The 19,422-nt window shown below is 38.7% G+C and overlaps 1 protein-coding gene across 4 annotated transcripts in view; it reads right to left on the bottom strand.

Annotated features, from left to right (window-relative positions):
• Positions 1–9,532: 9,532 nt before the first annotated feature.
• LOC136268802 (gamma-aminobutyric acid type B receptor subunit 2-like) overlaps positions 9,533–19,422 on the bottom strand; it is a 46,366-nt gene continuing 36,476 nt past the window's right edge. For all 4 annotated transcript variants that reach the window (XM_066064264.1, XM_066064265.1, XM_066064266.1 and 1 more), the window contains 3 exons: positions 10,125–10,160; positions 9,966–10,071; positions 9,533–9,918 (listed from right to left, as the gene is read on the bottom strand). In XM_066064264.1, the coding sequence (XP_065920336.1) occupies positions 9,720–9,918; positions 9,966–10,071; positions 10,125–10,160 (341 nt within the window). In that variant the 3' untranslated portion in view covers positions 9,533–9,719. The remainder of the gene's footprint in view (positions 9,919–9,965; positions 10,072–10,124; positions 10,161–19,422) is intronic.

Raw genomic sequence — 19,422 nt, 5'->3', positions numbered from 1 at the left:
ATGTTTCAAACACCAACATTTTAACATGTATATGCAGTTCTAAGAAAAAGTGTCCATTACACAATTGCACACTTCACGAAGAAATGAGAAGTGTACTCCCTCTTTAGCCCAGTGCCTAAGCCACAAAACCGTTCACTTTTTGATAAAAGCACCAAATTTCTTTTGGGGTTTGTAGCACGTGTACTAAGTGATTTTAGAAGGGGAGGCATTTAAAAAAGTAAAATCATTTAGTACATGTGCTACAAACTCCATAAGAAATTTGGTGCTTTTATCAAAAAGTGAACGATTATCTCAATTATAGGGTCTTAGGTGCTGCGCTACTTCTTATCCGTGCCATAACAGCCTTATTACATGTTACACACATGTAAATAGGTACCTACAATCATGTATGTACATAGATAAAACTCAATATAAATATTTCTACTTTTTACAAGTAATTACATAGTTATAAAGACCATATATACCAAAATCAAGTTAAAAGTAAAACTTTTTAATGCACTATGTATGCTATGGCATAGCTATATAGTAAGGCTAAAGTGCATAATCTAAGGAGCTGATGTGAATTGCAGTTGTCTCTGCATGCTGAAAGCCCTGCATGGCCTGCATGGCATTCACAACAAAGTTGACTATTATCTGCCACTGTGTATGTATACAATTACTAGTAATAGTTTATCATAGGGTATGTAATTTCATTCAATCAGTAATTTAAAGCAAATATTTCACCATTTAGCAGTATATGCATGTACGATCTTTGTGCAGGTTCATTCAATGAACACATGTTATCTCTGTTGGACTTTAACTATGTATGTTATATAGTTACACAACTGCTTTAATTGCAATGCAGCAAGTTAGTTCTTTACTGAGAAACTATACATACATGGGAATTGTGTACAAACAGAGAATGTGCTGAATATCAAAAATAGCTATATATACATTCATGCAAAAGTATAATGCTATGTACGTAGATCTATTTTTGCAATAAGTTAACATTCTCACTGACATCTGTAATTTTGCTATGTAGTTACATGGCTGTATAGTGCTACTGTATATGATCACACTTACTGGTTTGTCTGATCTACCATGTACATGACAAGATATAAGAATGTCACATGTGTAAGGATACACCTACAGACATGTAACAGAGTCACCTACAGGCATGCAACAGAGTGACTATTTTAATGTCAAGCATTTCGGTTAACAGTATCAGAAGCATAATTATGAGGTTTCAAATTTGCAGAATGATCAAGCTGCATGTTTATCGATCACCCACTTTACCCAGTAGGGGAAGTGAGAAGTATAAAGTGTCATATATTGTCCTTCACACTTGATTGAGTACACCATGTATACACCTAGCTATAATGCACATGCAGTAATGCAATCTTCTCCTATTACTGAACACAATTTTATTAATACTGCATGATATCACATGTCATGGGGTGTTTCCAGTTTATTAGAGGTAACATAAGCCAGTAAGGCAAAGCTATCACATGTGCTCAGTGGTGATTCTAGACCTGACCCACAGGGGGGGGGCCAAGTAGGGAACAGCATAACTATTGTTGTTTGGCTGTAGTATAAAGTAGAATTCCAGGGGGGTCTGGGGGTGCAACCCCCAGAAGCTGCAGGATTTTTACAATTTAAAGGCCTAAAATTTATACTAAAAACAATCTATACTGCAACTTTTCCCCAAGATTTTTAAAAAGTTATTTTTCAGCAGGGGGTGCCCCCCTCCCCCCCCTTAGAATCGCCTATGTTAAAGTAAAAGTTCTGTAGCCATAGTTCTATCGCCTATGCTGCATGTTAAAGCAAAAGTTCTATAGTTTTACAAACACGCTTGTATTAGAAAATAATTATTAGTCAGTGCTAAAGTACTGCATACCAAAGTGGTCATTTTCGGCACTGTCAAAATTGGTTGGACGTCATCCTGTAGCTTGTATGTAGAGAGTTACAATATTATCACAACAGGTAATGTACACTAACTTTATTGAAGTAACTAGTATCATTATATGTTGTTTTATTATGATTATCATCAGAGTTTTGCAACAGTTATGGACTCTGGTTATCACAGAGTCACATGCAGCTGTTGGTCTTTGTGACTATTCTGTACTGTCATTCAATGCAGAATCAACTTGTTAATAACACTTCAATAGGTGGAGGAACTGTGCACTGTGAAAGCTATTCCAATGCATCATCAGTTGATGATTGTGCATTTGTGGTTGGAGGAGGAGCCATTGTTTCATATAACCACTGCTATGTTTTAATAAACCTCTACAATCACAATTAAAAGCAATAGTGCAGTAACCGCATGGTGGGGCTGTGGCCTGCAAAACATTCTCAGGTGTGATAGCTTATGGAATTGCAGTTGTAATAATGATGCCAGTAAAAGTGGAGGAGCTGCATGTTGACTCACATGACCACATATTGTCTCTTTTCATGGTAGCTCAACAGTGACCATACTGCTACAGAAGTATATATCATTCAGTGAAAACACATCTGTGACTCTTAATGAAAATAAATCTTTAAAAAGGTGCATGGAGCTGTGTTTTGTATATTGATTCTTACTTGTTATTAAATGACACATCAAGTGTTAGCAACAGGGTGGAGCAATATGCTCAGTGTCAGGTCTTGCATCACATCTAAAGGAAACTCAACTGTGAAGATGGGTTACTATACTGGGGAGGGGCATAATTCCCCCAAAGAACTGAAAGGAGATATGGCAGTAGAACAATTATAGTATTGCCATTACAGTGTAGAAAAACTGTTTTGTGGTAAGAGGTGTTATTGGTAGGGCATCTGGGTAAAGAGAAAACTGTAAGAAGGGTATTGCAAAGGTACCACTGTGTGTTGGTGAGTGTTGTAAAACTTGTGGTACTTGTCAACAAACAAGGGAAACAAGCTCTGTTAATTACCTTACTAATTGTTGATGTGTCGTTTAAACACATTGCAGTGGACATAGTGGGCCAACTACTGCACAGTCGTGCAATCAGAGAATAAATATATGTACCACTAGATATCCTGAAGCAGTAGCAATTAAGTCTGGACAGATTTCTGCAGAATTAATTAAGTTGTTTGAAAAGATTGCAATTGGAAATTTTAAGTGATTAAGGGAGTGATTTTACTTCCTCCCTCCTAGCAGAATTGTACTGTATGTTACATGTAAACTCCATTCATACAAGACTCAGACAGATAGTCTGGTGGAATGGTTTAATTGGCAGACATTGAAGTCTATGTTAAGGAAGTCTACAACCCAAGAGGAAAAAGACTGAGACAAATCATTGTTACCTTATTTGCTCTTTGCATACAGAGAAGGGTAGTTACTTCATGATTGGCCAGTAATAGGGCCACTAAATGTATTGCAAGATATCTGGGAAAGCACCGATGACAGTGTAGTCTCACATGTATTGTTGGCAAGAGAGAAGCTCTTAAGGATGTCTGATTTAGTCCACAAGAACCTAAGCCAAGACAAAGACAAACAAAAACGATGGCAAGGTATGACAGAGTATGAGATTAAATCCAGGTGATCAAGTATACTGGTATTGTAGGTACCTACAGATACAAACAAGTTGCTAGCTCATTATAGTAAAGATGGCCCCTACAAAATTGTGAGATGAATTGGAAGAGTTAACTATCAAGTAGAAATGCGTGCCCATGCACCACAGACAACAGTGTATCTTTCATGTGAACATGATGTGGCCATGATATACTGCCAGCAACAACAGTTATCTGTCTACAGAAGTTGCAGAGGATAATCAAAATCACATTCCTCTATGATGTTCTAGTGATAGCATCCATCTAGTTTAAAACCAACCTAAATTAGGGGCACAGCTATCCCCCTACAGGAAGAAGCCCTAAAGGAGATGCTCAGAAACTATCCAGAAGTGGTGCAAGTCAAGCCAGGTTGTATAGACTGGGCTGTACATCCAATTAAAGGGACCATTACGTTGATTGCCCAATGCTTACTGAGAATCAGTCAAGATCAAGATTGATGATGTGTAGAAGCATATGTGGGATCATACAACCATCTTCAAAGGACTGTGTGGAAGGAAAGCTTCCATAGTTGATACAGAAAAAGAATTGGTCACTGAGGATATGTGTAAATTATTGCCAACTTAATGCAGCGCACAAAACATCACATGTACTTACCTGATCTTCATGGCGTGCTTATGGTAGTGTAACACCACTATCAATTGATTGTGGTGGGTTTGGTAGATGTGTTGGAGTTCACCTGCTAGGAGGGGGTTGGTGATGTCTTGTTACTAGGACTAAGCCCAGTGATTAGTTAGTATTTTACCAGTGAAGTCCGCTGTCAGCGAACCTGAACTTCAATATTGACCGCAAAATTAGCTTGGGTGAATGGGTCACAGAAAGACAGCACACAAGAGCGCAGGCTGTCTTTTCACCCAAGCACAAAAACAGATAGCATGGAATGTGACAATAAACTATAACATTGTTAGACATATGCAAAGTGACTAGGTATAAGTACACAACTACGCACAGTCATTCAGTGCTTGTACATGTATCACCACATGGTTCTTAATCAGCATGTGAAAAGAGTTGCTTGGTCATGCTGGCCAATTGCTTTGGAGACAGTCTGATATATCTCTGGTAGGCTTCACTTCGCCATCTACCCAAGGTCTTGATCTGAAGGGGTGACAAACCAGCTTGATTGGCTTAAGTAGTAGCTCCAATGCGAAAACTATGTGTGTTATACAGTTGTGGGCTTATGTTGAGTTTGCACAAAATGTTGGCTAAGGCTGATGCAAAGAGAGGTCTTCGTACCATCTGGCCAGAGGAACAGAGGCCCATTTTGTTTCCCTCGTATGGTGAGGTATTTCACAATAGAATCCACTGGGCATATGCTCTTGTTGGTTTTGGGGAGAAAGACGGAGGCACCTTCTCTATAAGGATCAGTTTTGGATTGTTTGATGTGTACCTGCACTGTTGTTGGTGAGCATTGGTTGTCCAAAGTTAGGTCAGCAAGAGAGAGATGATAGGCTTGATCATAGCTGTGTTGGGATGGAACGGTAAACTCACTTACTCGAAGGAAGCCAAAGAAGGCTACGCAACAGACTGCCGATAGCATCTTGGACTGATAAATTTCAGCTGCTTGATTCTTTGCATTATTCCCATGGTGATAGAGTTGATTTGGTTATGGCCACTGTTAACCTTTGGCATGCCTCGTGTTAACTACCGCGCATACCTGGTTACTTTTATTGTAGCTCACTGACCTCTAGGAGTGCTCACATGCTTGCTTCATTAACTAGGTTTAAATCAATGGATTTAAACTCTCATTTAAATGTTCTTCTGAGATGGACACATTAGTGGGGTGGATATGTAACATAACGTGGCAAAGACGTTCACTTCTGGCAGAAAGCATACAATTTGGTATTTGTTTTAGAACATAAATTTAACTGGAACCAGTTCATCAGAACAAGGATTCCTGCTTAAATTTGAACTCAGAATGGGCGTGCATGGTCAAGATTTTTCAATTAATTATGAAGGACATTGTTTTTTTGCCTGTTGTTTTGGCTTGGACATTCTAAAAAAGTACATTCATTAGTAAACTTAGTAAAACTTATTGTATTTCTTTCTCAGTGTACTGTTCACTACATGTGCAATAGCACAACTGTGTACACTTTAATTAGGCCTTGCATCATCCAAGACAGTATTTCTTGTAGTTACACTTAACCAGTTCTCTGAATTCTTTTGAAACTCACTAATGAATATATTTTAGCAAGTGTGGTCCATAATGTTGTCCGTTTCCATCTCTGTCCTTCTGCCAACTCCAATCTGCAGGACTTGGAAGTGACAACTTTGCTATCAGCACTTGTCCCCAAATATGGCCTGCTTGAACATTTTCCATGCAGAAATAGAGCTGCTCTTGAAGGAGGAAGATTTTCCAGCTTTCTATTCCCATAAGAAAAGAGTTGCTTCCTTACAACATTTACAGTGACAAGTTGTGAAGTACAGCTGTACAAAAATCTATCTATTTCTTCATCAGCAATTGCCTATGGAGTCTGAGAAAGGTGCATGAGTTGTTAAGCTTGGTGAATACCTCCTTTCTTCCCTATGCCCCAAAAAGATGAGACTCTATCACAGCCTGAGAAGGTGTGCATGAACAACAAGACCTTGTACCAAATCACCACCAAGCTCAGCTGTAGTTGTATGAACTGCAATGTAGCTGAAATTTTTATTTTAACCAAATGCTAACCAGATTTCCCATTCTTCTAAGTGGCAATGGCAAGTACAAGCACATGCATTTCAGTTACATGCACCATAATCTTCTCCAGACAAAGTTGGTGAGCATGAGCACAATGAAGCATAATACAATGGTCAGCTTCTTATTGCATGCAAGGCTAAAGAACAGACTTATCTGATGTGCTGGTCAATACAACACTTTCTCCTTTTGTGGTGATGAATACCTTGGCCTCAGGTGTCACAACAGATTCAATGGCTGAAGCAAGAAACTCAGTTTTGTTGGAATAAACATGTAAAACCTCCTACAGTTCTGAGGGATATGGGTTCTCTCAGATATGTGCAAATGATTTCCAGTACCACTGCACTCTCTTGTACGTGCCTTTAAGTGACAGCGCATGAGTCCCACACTACATCTACGATATCCACTATACATTCTTCACATTGCTTGCAAATCTTTTCTGTGTACTTGGAGTTTGTCCATGATGACTGCACTTTGGTTTTCCGGACTGTTTTATGCTGACCTCACTTACTGTCTGAGCCAGCAATCATCCAGCATCACAAAGTGATTCATTCTCAGTAATTCCCATTACTCCACCATCACCCTTCACAATGGCATTCGACTGCTCATGAATCTATTGTCAGCCACCATGTGTGTGAGGTTTTCTGAGAGATGAAGTAAGGACATTCACATTCCAGCTGTATGAGGTCCCTCACATGTACCATAGATAATATACCTATATGCATGTATTGAAAGCCACCACACATAATGAAAGTGATCTATGGCAAACATCCAAGTGCTTCCAAGTACATTGAGATGTTTCCATGTCGTTGCGATCACATGGATTGGAGGAAGAGGACCTCTAACTTCAGAGTTTGCCCCCGTAAAAGAGTTGAGGATGACTATTTTCCATGTGTGCACACCACTCATCAAATGGCCTTGCTGTCATGTTATTGGTCTCTAAATCATCCTTGTATGTGGTGAACAATTGACTTTGTAGATGGAATAAGCCTGCTGCTGCTACTTGATGAACCCACTGGGTGAGTTAACCACTCTGAACAGCATTAGCTCTAAGCTCACCCTCTGTAACATTAGCAGAAGCCATATTGGCACTTTCTTCCAACCAATAACCAAGAGGGCAATTCTATGTGGAGTCCACCCATAAGCACTACTACATACTTCTCTTCACCAAACGTGCTTGGCCAAGAACATTGTATTTGCTTAGCAATGGTGTATAATGGTTGATCAAGGGTCAAGACTGGGGTTCACAAGCTCAGTAGCTTTCAAGATGACATTCATTCCATGCTTTACCATGGCCTTAGAGTGTGCATTGAAAAAACAAAGGCATCAAAGCAGAAATTGCACGTGGATGGTGAATGGCAAATTGAAGATGTGCAAAGTAAGCTGACCATGTGACATTATCATCTGCTCCTTTTGCAACAACTGGTCAACCTCTCTCAGCCAGAAACTTGCATTTCATCAGATTTGAGTCTTGCACTTTCAGGGGTAGCAATTTCTGTAATCATCAGAATTGTAATGTGCACAGAATACAAATTATTTAATTTTCGCCTAAAACTCCATTTTGAGTAGGAAGCTCTAATGTGACTAAGTGGTTCCACTAAAATTCAAAATTAGCATATATCTAAAACCCTAGAATACCAGTTTTTATGCTTTCTGTCAGAAGCGAACATGTTTTTCACCTACCTACTACACTACATATCCCATGCTGACGATAGATGAAGTAATTGACAGCCTTGGTGAAGCATGTTTTATTTCAACTATGGACCTTTGTCATCAGAGTAAAATACCAAGCCACCCTATTTGGCTTATATTCAATGAGATGGTTACCAGCTATACATTCCAAAGACTAATGTACAAAGAATGGAGCAATTTACAGCAGCCTATCTATATATAGATGACCTAATAGTTTACAGCAGATCACCTGAAGCACATTTCTGAAGTACTACAGCATTAAAGAGAAGCTGGTCTAACATGTATGTGAGTGAACACCAAGACAAGTCAACTTGGTATGAATGAGTGTGTATACCTAGGCCAATGGGTCAGTCAATTAAGCCAAAACCAGGGAAGGTTGAGAAGTTTCCAGTCCCACAAACCAAGAAGCAAGAGTATAGCAGGATATTAGACATTTCATCCCTGCATAGCTGTCCCACAGACAGAGCTGTAGTATATACATTTAACAGTAACTAATTAGTTACAGTTACTTTTGTAAATGTGTAACTAGTGTTTCGGATAAGTTATTATATGCTTGTTGTTAACTTTCAAATAATTATGTTTACTGCTCGGAAAACATTTTAATAAAACTTATCCCCAAGTCTTGTATGGCTGAAAAACAAGAAATGCTAGATAGACAAAGTGGAGCCTAGCATTACGACTGTGCAGTTTTACTGTAGTACATCACAAAGGAAAGGACAAGGATGTACTTTCTCAAACAACTGAACAAGTAAGGAGTATGATAGGAGAACCATGAGACATTTTAACATTATGTAATTATTGTCTGTAGTTTATTACATTCATGTGAGAGTAATTACCTTGTGGATTGGTTTATTAGAAATAAGTACCCATTAACTGTAGGCAATGAATATCTTTGTACATTTTCTATATAAGCAAAGCTTGCTCTCACTGTTGTAGTTCCTGTATGGTCCTGAACATTAAAAACTGAATAATAAAATTATATATAAAACTGCGTGAACTGTTAAGCATGGCATTCCATCACACTAACTCAATTTACAAATGTGACTGGATTTGCGAAAAGGTACCTTTTTCACACACAAAATTTGACCCATTTTTTGGACTTTAAAGTTTCATAACCTTCTGACCATGGCATATTATAATTGCTTGAACTTTTCTAGCTACAGTTTCTGGCTACATTTTGATATTAAGAGCAAGTTAATCATTATAAGGAGTCAAGTGTTACATCATTTTGTTTGCTGGTATGTCAAATGTGTGGAAAAGGTACCTTTTCGCAAATCCGGTCACAAATAGTTTTGGACAAACTTTGGCAATTGAACACAGCCAACCACTGTAGTCTCCTTGTTGTGTGTCCTCGTTCTGGTTAACCCTACACTTCCTTTTGATTCTGATCAAGGTACTGGATTCTACTAGTTTGTTGCATGGCAAGACACCCTTTCTCAATAGTTGAATACCTAGCTGTAGGACTTCTTTGGAAGATTAGTTAGTTGGCAAAGTTGGGATGGTACTAGCATATCACCAGTATTGTGTAACTGATTGTTATGTATGCATTGCCTTCTGTAACTGCAGCACAATCATTAATGCAATCATTAATGAAAATATAAATACCCAAATAAATAAATGCTATTAATTTGGTAATGAATGCTGTACTAACTGTCATTAACACTTTGAGATATGGTTTTACCAATTATCTAAAGGTTATTGCACAAATCCAGGCATCTGCGCTATTTTAGAGACCTAAGGAATGGCACAATAATCATTCCAAAGGTCTCTAAATAGGTATCTATTGGAGCTTAAATACCCAGCTCATTAATGACTAAACTGCAGTATGTATGACATAGTCTAATTTTAGTTCTTCATTTGCTTTTGCTGTTGTGTCCATCATTTCTATTGGAGTCTCCCTACGCCAGTCATTCTCTAACGTTTCAAGTGAAGTATCACTAATGGCAAGTGAAGTATGACTAATGCTGTCTAGTGGTGTCTCCTTTCTCATGCTATATTTAGTAGAAGAAATCCTGAAATATGTGTATATGCAAATTAATCAAACATTTAGACCCCTTACTGATTTCTCTTTTTGTAAAACTTAATTCCTATGTAAACTAATAGCAATACAAATAGCAGAATAACAACTGTCAGTGCAGAAGAAATAAATCCAGCAACCAGCAGTTCTGAAATATCAACATGCACATATATGTAGCATTGTTTAAGTAGTGTAACGTACCACTGTTGCCATTGGTTGTACTGGATTCTATAGTGTCTACAGTGCAAAATAATTATTTATTACAGAACTAACATATGCCTGTAGTGCATGTCTTTATGTTCTAATAAACGCAAGTACAAAGAAAATTCAAAAATTTAAGTTGGGTTAAGGATCAAAGAAAAAAAAGTAGTGACACAAGGGAATAGCTAAAAAGTGGTGAAACAAGGAAGGTTGCCTATACCTGCAAATATACTATAGCTAGTAGACATTAAATTCCTAAACTTTATTCTATATCTGGCAACCGTCCCTGTTTCACCAATTTTTAGCTATTCCTCACTACTTACTTTCTTTGATCTCTAAAATTTTTCCTTCCACTTCTTTGTTTACTCTTTTTATAACATAATTATGACAAATGAACCAGCACATACTGCATTAAGAATGGTGCAGAATGCCATAAAAGTAATCTTGCATCAGAATGCAAGTCCCAACAGGGAGGTGATCATTATGCTTTGTTTTCAGCTATGCTCTGCCCATTATACAGTGTTAAAAATGAAGAACAGTACAAGAAGCATGTCTGCAATCAATCCAGTTGCTATGGAAAACACTGGTGATAAGCATAATCATACAGTACAATAGTGCTCTATAGTAGGGACCACAAAGGAGTAGGCATGGCCCATGAAAAAACATCACCCAAAAACCAGCCTCACTTTTCCCAGACGACGATGAGGCAGTATTGGTTGGGCAAAATAAAACCCAAACAAGCCTTCAGATCAACCCGAAATGCTTTCAACAAGTTGCTATGCAAAAATTATTTAACAGAATTTTCTACTGACTGACTGACTGCCTGCCTGCCTGACGCCTTCAGACAATCGTAACTTGATAATGACTAAGGCTATGGGCTTGATTTTTTCACTGTTGGATGTTGCTTTGGCCCGAGAGGTGCCTTTTAGCATACTGCAGTACGTACAATGCATTCTTCATGGACTTACCAGCGTCCTCCTTTGTGTCCCATTCATCTTTGCTAACAACAAAAAGTGTCCATTTGGCGGTAGCACGTGATGGCTTCCTTTCGTAATGGAAATCGTCTGTATTTTTCATAGTGGCTACTTTGATTGCAGAGGTGCTTTTCGCACAGTTATTGATTCGTACTGCTGTGTAACGGGTTGAACATAGCTGACAACGAAGCATAATGGATACTTCACTTTTCAGATGATAATTAATAGCTGAGGCGCACAGCGCCATTTCTGTTTTTTGATGCAGTATGCATGGGTCACCAGTCATAATAATTATTTACAAAAAAAGTTAACAAACAAGTACACAAAAAATTGGAATTTTTAACTAGAGTAGGGACCACATAGCACATCGATAAAAAGTACTGAAACAAGCTGGAGTAGTGCATGATATTAAATCACAGTAAAACAATAAGAAGTGTTATATCTAGGGTTCCAATGATACAAAAACACCTACTGATCTGATACTGATACCTAGCTGTAAATTTTCACCGATACAGATACCGATAATTGCCATACAATTTACACACCTCTCAAGTTAGCTATGTGTGACTGCTCTATTAGAATATTTTATTGTGCGGTGACTAGAATTTTTCATACAAAAATAGTAAGTAGTAGTTGCTCAGTGTTTAACAAAGCAATTCTGCACCTTTTATGCTATCTTCTATCATAATCTTTACACAGAACGTGCCATTATCACCACTATATTCTTCCACCATTAATTTGAAATCAAAACAATCTTCTATAGAGTATTGGACTGGCCTGGTATGTGAGTAAACAAGTTTTCCTAGATCAATATCCTGCTGGGTGAACTTGGACACGGGCAGGCAGGCAGGCAGGCAGGCAGGCAGGCAGGCAGGCAGGCAGGCAGGCAGGCAGGCAGGCAGGCAGGCAGGCAGGCAGGCAGGCAGGCAGGCAGGCAGGCAGGCAGGCAGGCAGGCAGGCAGGCAGGCAGGCAGGCAGGCAGGCAGGCAGGCAGGCAGGCAGGCAGGCAGGCAGGCAGGCAGGCAGGCAGGCAGGCAGGCAGGCAGGCAGGCAGGCAGGCAGGCAGGCAGGCAGGCAGGCAGGCAGGCAGGCAGGCAGGCAGGCAGGCAGGCAGGCAGGCAGGCAGGCAGGCAAAAAATTGAGTTTCAGTGATTTAAAAAATTCTATATTCAGCCGCCTGTAAGGTTCTAATGATGTACTATTATTTCGTATAGGTGATTTTCATCATGTAAGATGTTTCTAGGATGATTTTTAAAGGCAGAATTTTAGGCATATGTGTGGGATCTCTACTTTGTGTCCCGGGGCCTAGTAATAATTACACAACCAAGTGCTAAGAAACATTAGATCATTGAGTTTATAGATATACATATCAGTGGCAGAAGATTTAATTGTTACAGCCTAGATTTCTATGTGAATTGTAGTCATTTAAGTGGCTCTTTTTTGTATACATTCTAATGTTGTGATATCTTCTGAGGTCTCCATATCTCGGAAAAGTAGTTAGTCAGGATTGTACCAGTGTAGTTTCTTAGCTTCTATACAGTTGACTTTAAAAGTTCTCCTGATCAGTCCTAAAGTTTGATAAGCTTTGGCAGTGATAGATTTGTAATGTGCTGACCAGCGAAAGTGTTATACGTATATGTTAAAGCATTGCTGCGAGTACGAGGCGCGCGGCCGAGATGCTAATAAAGCACAAGGCGAAGTTGAGTGTTTTATATTATTAGCATCAAGGCCAAGTGACAAGTGCTTTATTTTTCATATAGCACAAGCAAGGCAATACTTTAAATGATTTATGGAACTTTCTAGTTGTGTAGCTTCACCATACACTAGGACTCATAATTAACACACGTTACACAAATTAGCAGCCTAAATTAGTTTAATAAAGTAACTCATGTGTAGTTCAGTTTGGCATAGTAGACGTTCATCACATATTTTAGCAGGTTTTAGTCAAAACCCACAATTGATTCTATATTGTGACACATGGTGAAGTATTTCCATGATATCTCCAGGACTTGTCTGTTTACACCAACAAATGTAACAGCAACGTTACCTTCTTTCACCCATCATCGAAGCAATTAGGTATGTCTACAAAAGCAATCCAGATGTAGAACTCAAATTGGCTGGGGTGATTGATCACTCAGCGCGGTGAGGCTATCAGCCTTCACCGGCTTGGGTGATTAGTCATACTGGCGTGAGCGCTGCGGGCTATCAGCCTGCACTAAGGGATGTGGGCAACTGTGTTTTATTGACCACAAAGAGTGCTTTATTGCATCTCAAAGAGTGCTTTGTTGTACGAATAAAACACTCTTTGCAGTACAATAAAGCACTCTTTGTGGTCAATAAAGCATTGTTTGCCCTAAAGTGTACTTTATGAAATTTAAAGTACACTTTTCCCTTTGATCTCGCCCATGCATAGTTCTATAACATGTCCTTATGTTGTTATAGGCATTTCAATTGATGGCGTATATTGAATGACCTGTTGCAGTTGTGTCTTTTGGCCAGAAATAAAGATGAACAAAATTAGGATTCATTAAAGAGTAGGTTTGATGTGATACTCTAATCAGAAGCATTGTTGATGTCAGTTTGAAATTTCTTTGTATCATCAGTGGATCTGATCATATGTACACTTGGAATGGAACTGAAAATGAATCTTTCAGGTAGATCATTAATAAATATGACAAACAGTAAAGTCCTAGGACACTCCACCGGCCCCTGATAGAACATTACATAAATCTGAGAATGAATCTCCAATTTTCATGCATTGGTAATGATACTTCACTATGCTTGAAATACTGTTCCAACTATTCCAATAAAACAATAGAACTTAGTAGATGATCATGAGAAACAGAATCAAAGGCTTTTCTGAAATCCATATATACAACACAACAGCTTTTCCAGCAAATGCTAATAATTGTTGTAAAGTCAATCTCTTAGGAACAAAACTGAATTGATGTTTAGTGGAATGCTGTCGCACATGATCTATCATGTTGTACTTTTTCCAGGAACCTTAGAGAGGTATTGATGCATAACAGCAAAATTGGTCTGTAATTGCACATTGAGGATCTGTCACCCAATCTAAAAACTGGGACAACACAATGAGTATGGCTCAGTATGCCAACCAATTGCATAGTAAAGTGTTGCAGGATAAACTCGTATGAAAAAAGTGGCAATTTATTTAAAGTAGTGGTCGTGCACAGTGTTTAAGGATTTTAGAACAATAGCACCAGCTTTGCTTGCATCAAGGGTTGTAAACAAGTCAAGAACATCAGATTCAAGCTTTTTCTAAGCCATTCATCATTGCAAGACATTTCGGAGGGGAAATTTTCTTAATACTAGAGATGTACTGAAAATTTTTGCTGCTGTTAGTCTGTGTGGTAGACCAAACTATCTGTTAGCTGTAGTTGATTTGCTTATGTGAATATGTAATGTATGTTGCATGGTTTCCATTTAATTAGAATCTTATGGTGTAATCTAAGTGAAGTGTGCTATTGTGTGTTCGTGCTTTAGTCGATGTTAGTAACTTATAACAATTTGGTGATGAGGATGGCTGCCTACATTGGAAGCACTGGGGAATTTTGCAAAGGAAAAAAGTATAGTCACAGTATGCTGCATGATTGAATTACTTTTAGTTAGTGAGGTATGAATAGACTATTATTAGCCTTACGCATGGACACAGACATAATTGTATTAGCACAATGATCACATGATTACTAATGTTGTACACATTGCCTGGTTGTGTGACTGATCCCGAATAGTATATGGTGTTGGAAGTGGGATAAACAGCACCCTACTGATAAAGACTTATGGCTACTATGAATATTGATCTCTCCCCCCTGCAAACTGCTTAACTTTAAAGAACCAGACGAATGGCCAAGATGGAAGAAACGCTTCCAACAATTTTGCAAAGCATCTGGCCTTTCAAGCAGCAGTGAGTCATACTAAGTCAGTATGTTACTTTATTGTTTAGACGAAGAGGCAGATGACGTTCTGACTTCTACAAATATAACAGAAGAGGAGTGGAAGAAGTTTGATGATGTTTTAGCAAAGTTTGATGCGTTCATTAAGGTCCAACAAAATGTAACTTTTGAATGGGTGACATTTTAACAAGAGAGCACAGCTGGATGGCCAAAGTGCCGAACAGTACATCACCACGTTATATCACCTTGTGGAAACATGCAATTACCAGAATTGAAGTCAGAGATGATTTGTGACAGATTAATGGTTGGCATTAGGGATCAACATCTTTCTCAGCAATTTCAAATGGATCCTAAGGTAACTCTGGAACTGGCCAAAACTAAAAGAGGAAGCTATTGGTCAACAGCAAGAGATTTTGAAGGACAAATCAGAAGCGCTACCCACAAATGACCTAGAGGACATTAGGTATACAAACGTAGAAATCTTGCAAAGAAATCAGTGAGTATATCAACACATGCTGAATCCTTTGTTAAAAACTGTACACATTGTATATAGGAAGGGTACAGACTAATACAAGCACTCAAGAGTTAGATGTCCTGCATGAGATGTTGTCTGCTATAAATGCTGCAAGCAGGGTCACTACGGTAGTATGTGCTAGTCAAAGAGAACAACTACAGATATGGTGGAACTGCATGAAGACTCAACCCATCCAATAGAAGCAGGTATGTTACAAGGCCAATTTAGGAAATTATTGGACAGCCTAAAAATTGCCAATTTTGGCTACTTCTTGCAAACAAAAGTTACCACTTTTGGCAACTTTATAAAAGCAGTGTAATGCAAAGCTATAGGACTGCTAAGAATTTGTCAGTTTTGGCAAGTTTTGGTAACTAAGTTTCTATCTAACTTTGGCAACTTTTGGAAACCATCAAAAAGTTGCCAAGCCTGAAACTGCTGATGGTTTCCAAATTTGGCAGTTTAAGATGGTGCTCAAAACTACCAATTCTGGCAATAAATGTACTCTTTTTTATGAAGACCAATGAATAAATCAATTGTGGGATCTAGTTTGCAAAAATGGCAAAATTTGATGCCCACTATTGGACTGTTCATGCATACTAAAATTACCACTTCTGGCAATTTCTTGCAAATAAAAGTTTCCACATTTGGCAACTTTTAAAAGTTGCTAAACTATTGTATTACTTACAAATTGCCAGTTTCGGCAGTTTTCTGAGGTTTCCACTTTAGGCTACTTTTGGAAGCAAGCCAAAAGTTGCCCCAAAACTGAAAACTATAGCCCAAATTTGGTAGCTTGAACATCCACAAACTGTGCTTGTACCTATCCATTCTGCATTCCGGCAATACAACTCAATTTTAACTAAGAAAATTGAGAACTTGAACAGGTGTAGTGCACTGATGCTCCACAGAGAGCTGGTATTACAGAATAGCAGATGTATTTGCTGTATAATAAATTTGGTTGATAAACTACAATGTGTAAGTATGTACAAAAGATAGAGCTATGTTGGATTAATATAATGGAGGCTACAAAAATCATGAATGTTGCAAATTTATAATGATCATAGCATTTCGAACCTGAGTGAAGATGCCGATGAAAGTGCAATCTGTATGGACATGCATAAAATTAGCACCTTGATTTGTAGCTATATAGCATGATTTGTAGCAAGATATTCTTATGACTTTGTCCATTTTATCGCATTTTGGTCAATTCACATTCAAATCATAAGTTTGCTACATAGCTATATTCCTACTGCTACTTTTAAAGTGAATGTATAGCTAGCTACCTGGCATCCACTGATAATATTGCTAGTAATCATATTTAAATACTTTCAGGCATCATTATAACAGTTCCTCTAAAGTAAGCATAGTTAAGTTAGCAGCTTTGTGAACTTTAACACTGTAATGCTCACTTTCATGCTTAATACCGGTAAACTGTAAGTGTCATGGCAACTTCAGACCACCCAAAGTTGCCAACTTCGGCAACCCAAAGTTGCCAATATTGGCAACTTCAGGCCGCCCAAAGTTGACTATATTGGCAACTTCAGGCAACCCAAAATTGCCAATATTGGCAACTTTTGTGTTTCTTTGAGTAACCACAAATGACGCTCAAAAGTATCCAAACTTGGCAATAAATGTACTTTCTTTTATAAAAGATGATAGAGAATTTGATTGTGGTATTCGGTTATCCACAATTGGTAATTTTGTGTGACGAATTCTTAGAATTGCCAAAAATGGCAATTGTATAAAAGCGTGTGCAGTAGCTGTTGTTTTTGGCAATTATAACAACAGTCTAAAAGTTGCCAGTTTTGGAAACTTATATTGGCAATATTGGCAACTTTGGGTGGCCTGAAGTTGCCAATTTTGGCAACTTTTAGGCTGTCCAATTGTTGCCATAAACAGCTTGTAACATACCTCATAGAAGACATTAAAGAGGAGGAATTTAAATCAGGGCTCAACCAGTCTGGGGGCATGCTCCCCCAGGAAAATTTTGAAAATATAGGTGTAAATATATGCAATTTTGGTGAAATTTTACTGCGATTGAATATTGACCATTGGATTATACAACTTTGGGATCAATTAAACCTTTCCATTTCTCAAGGCTTTAGGTATAAACCTAGGGGGGGGGGGGGGGGGGGGGAAATAGCTAACCCAGGGGGGCCTGTGCCCCCTCCCTCCCCCCCTAGATTAACCCCAGCAGGATGATAATTTTCTCGGTGCTGTCACTACAAGACAGCAGACACAGTGGCTGACAGAGCTCAGAAGAAATTCTCAGGGCCCAAGTATTTACAAAATTGGATGCCAACAGTGGGTTCTGGCAAATACCACTCACCAGAAGGTCATGTCCATTAACTACATTAATCACCAGTGCCGTGGAATTGTTCCAACACCACATGAGCTCAGTGATACAGGGACTGCCAGGAGTGGTTTGTATGATAGATGATGTTCAGATATCTGGCAAGAATCATGCAAGGAGAGCATGATGCACATTTAGAGGCTGTATTGAAGTGCTTGGTTTTTGCAGGAGTAACCCTAAACCCAGGGAAAAGTGAGTTTTCTAAGCCAGAATTAAAATCCCTGGGACACATTATAAACCGCAATGGTGTAGTAGCTGATCCAGCTAAGACAAATGCAATTCTTCATAAACACAAATGTGTCAGAAATGCAGTATTTTGTCAGTATGACCAACCAGCTATCCAAATTCATTCCCTGCAGTGCTGATCTGATAAAGCGTTTAACTGAGCTACTCAGTTCCAAACACACATACTCTTGGGGACCAAGTCAGAGTGAAGCCTTCACAAAGGTTAAGGAAACATTGATAAACACTCCACTTCTCGTGTTGTATGACCCTACTGCTGATATATGGTGTATGCAGATGCATCTTCTTTTGGTTTGGGGGCAGTTATCAGAAAGCAATCCAGAGTGGTGAGCCGTCTCCTTTGCTTTCTGCACCATGACTAAGACAGAAATGTGCTATGCGCAAATTGAAAAGGAAGTGCTGGGCTTGTGAAAAATTTCTATGTATTTGTTGGGGAGGTCATTAATACACCACAAGCCACTGATTTCACTGTTTGGAGGAAGAATTACCCCCAAGGGTTTTACGATTTCATTTACATTTAATGCGATATGACTACAGTATAGTTCATGTTGCTGGGAAAGCTTTACTCACTGCTGATACCTTCTCTAGAGCCCCCTTAAGAAGTGAAGTCTCTGAGCCCATTGATCTACAGAAGCCAAACAATTCATCTCTACATTAGTGGAATCACTTCTGGCAAGCTCTGATTGACTAGAGAGTATATGTTTAGCACAAAGTGAGAACCCTGTTTTGTCCAAAGTGATACAATTATGCCAAGAAGGATGGCTTGCCAAACACACTATCACAGGTACACTTAAACATTACTGATGTATACATAGTGAATTGTCATAATTGATTATTGTAATGAGGCAATAGACTTGTAATTCCCACAGTGCTTCAACATGATAATTATTCTGTGTCACATCCAACATGGTCACCAGGGAATTGTGAAATGTCGACTTTGTGCCTCTGAATCAGTTTGGTGGCCAGGGATGTCACAACAGATCAGTATGATGATACAGAATTGCAAGGAATTCCAGCATTGCAGTGAGCCCATGATCCTATCCACATTGCCAAACTGTCCATGAGAAAAATTTGGAACTGACTTGTTTGGGTTCAAAGGTACTGCATACCTACTACTAGTAGATTACTACTCAATATATATATATATATATATATATATATATTGAAATAGCCAAACTATCAGCTACCACTACGAGGAGTGTTGTTTCTGCCATGAAGTCAATCTTTGCAAGGTATGGTATACCTGATGTGGTTATCTCAGATCAGGAGCTTATGAGCCGCCGAAGGCAGTGAAGGAGCATGA

This window comes from Dysidea avara, chromosome 10, assembly GCF_963678975.1.
Source record: "Dysidea avara chromosome 10, odDysAvar1.4, whole genome shotgun sequence".
NCBI classification, from domain to species: Eukaryota; Metazoa; Porifera; class Demospongiae; order Dictyoceratida; family Dysideidae; genus Dysidea; species Dysidea avara.
Note: the sequence above shows the minus strand (reverse complement) of the source record. Positions and strands in the feature narration are given on the sequence as shown.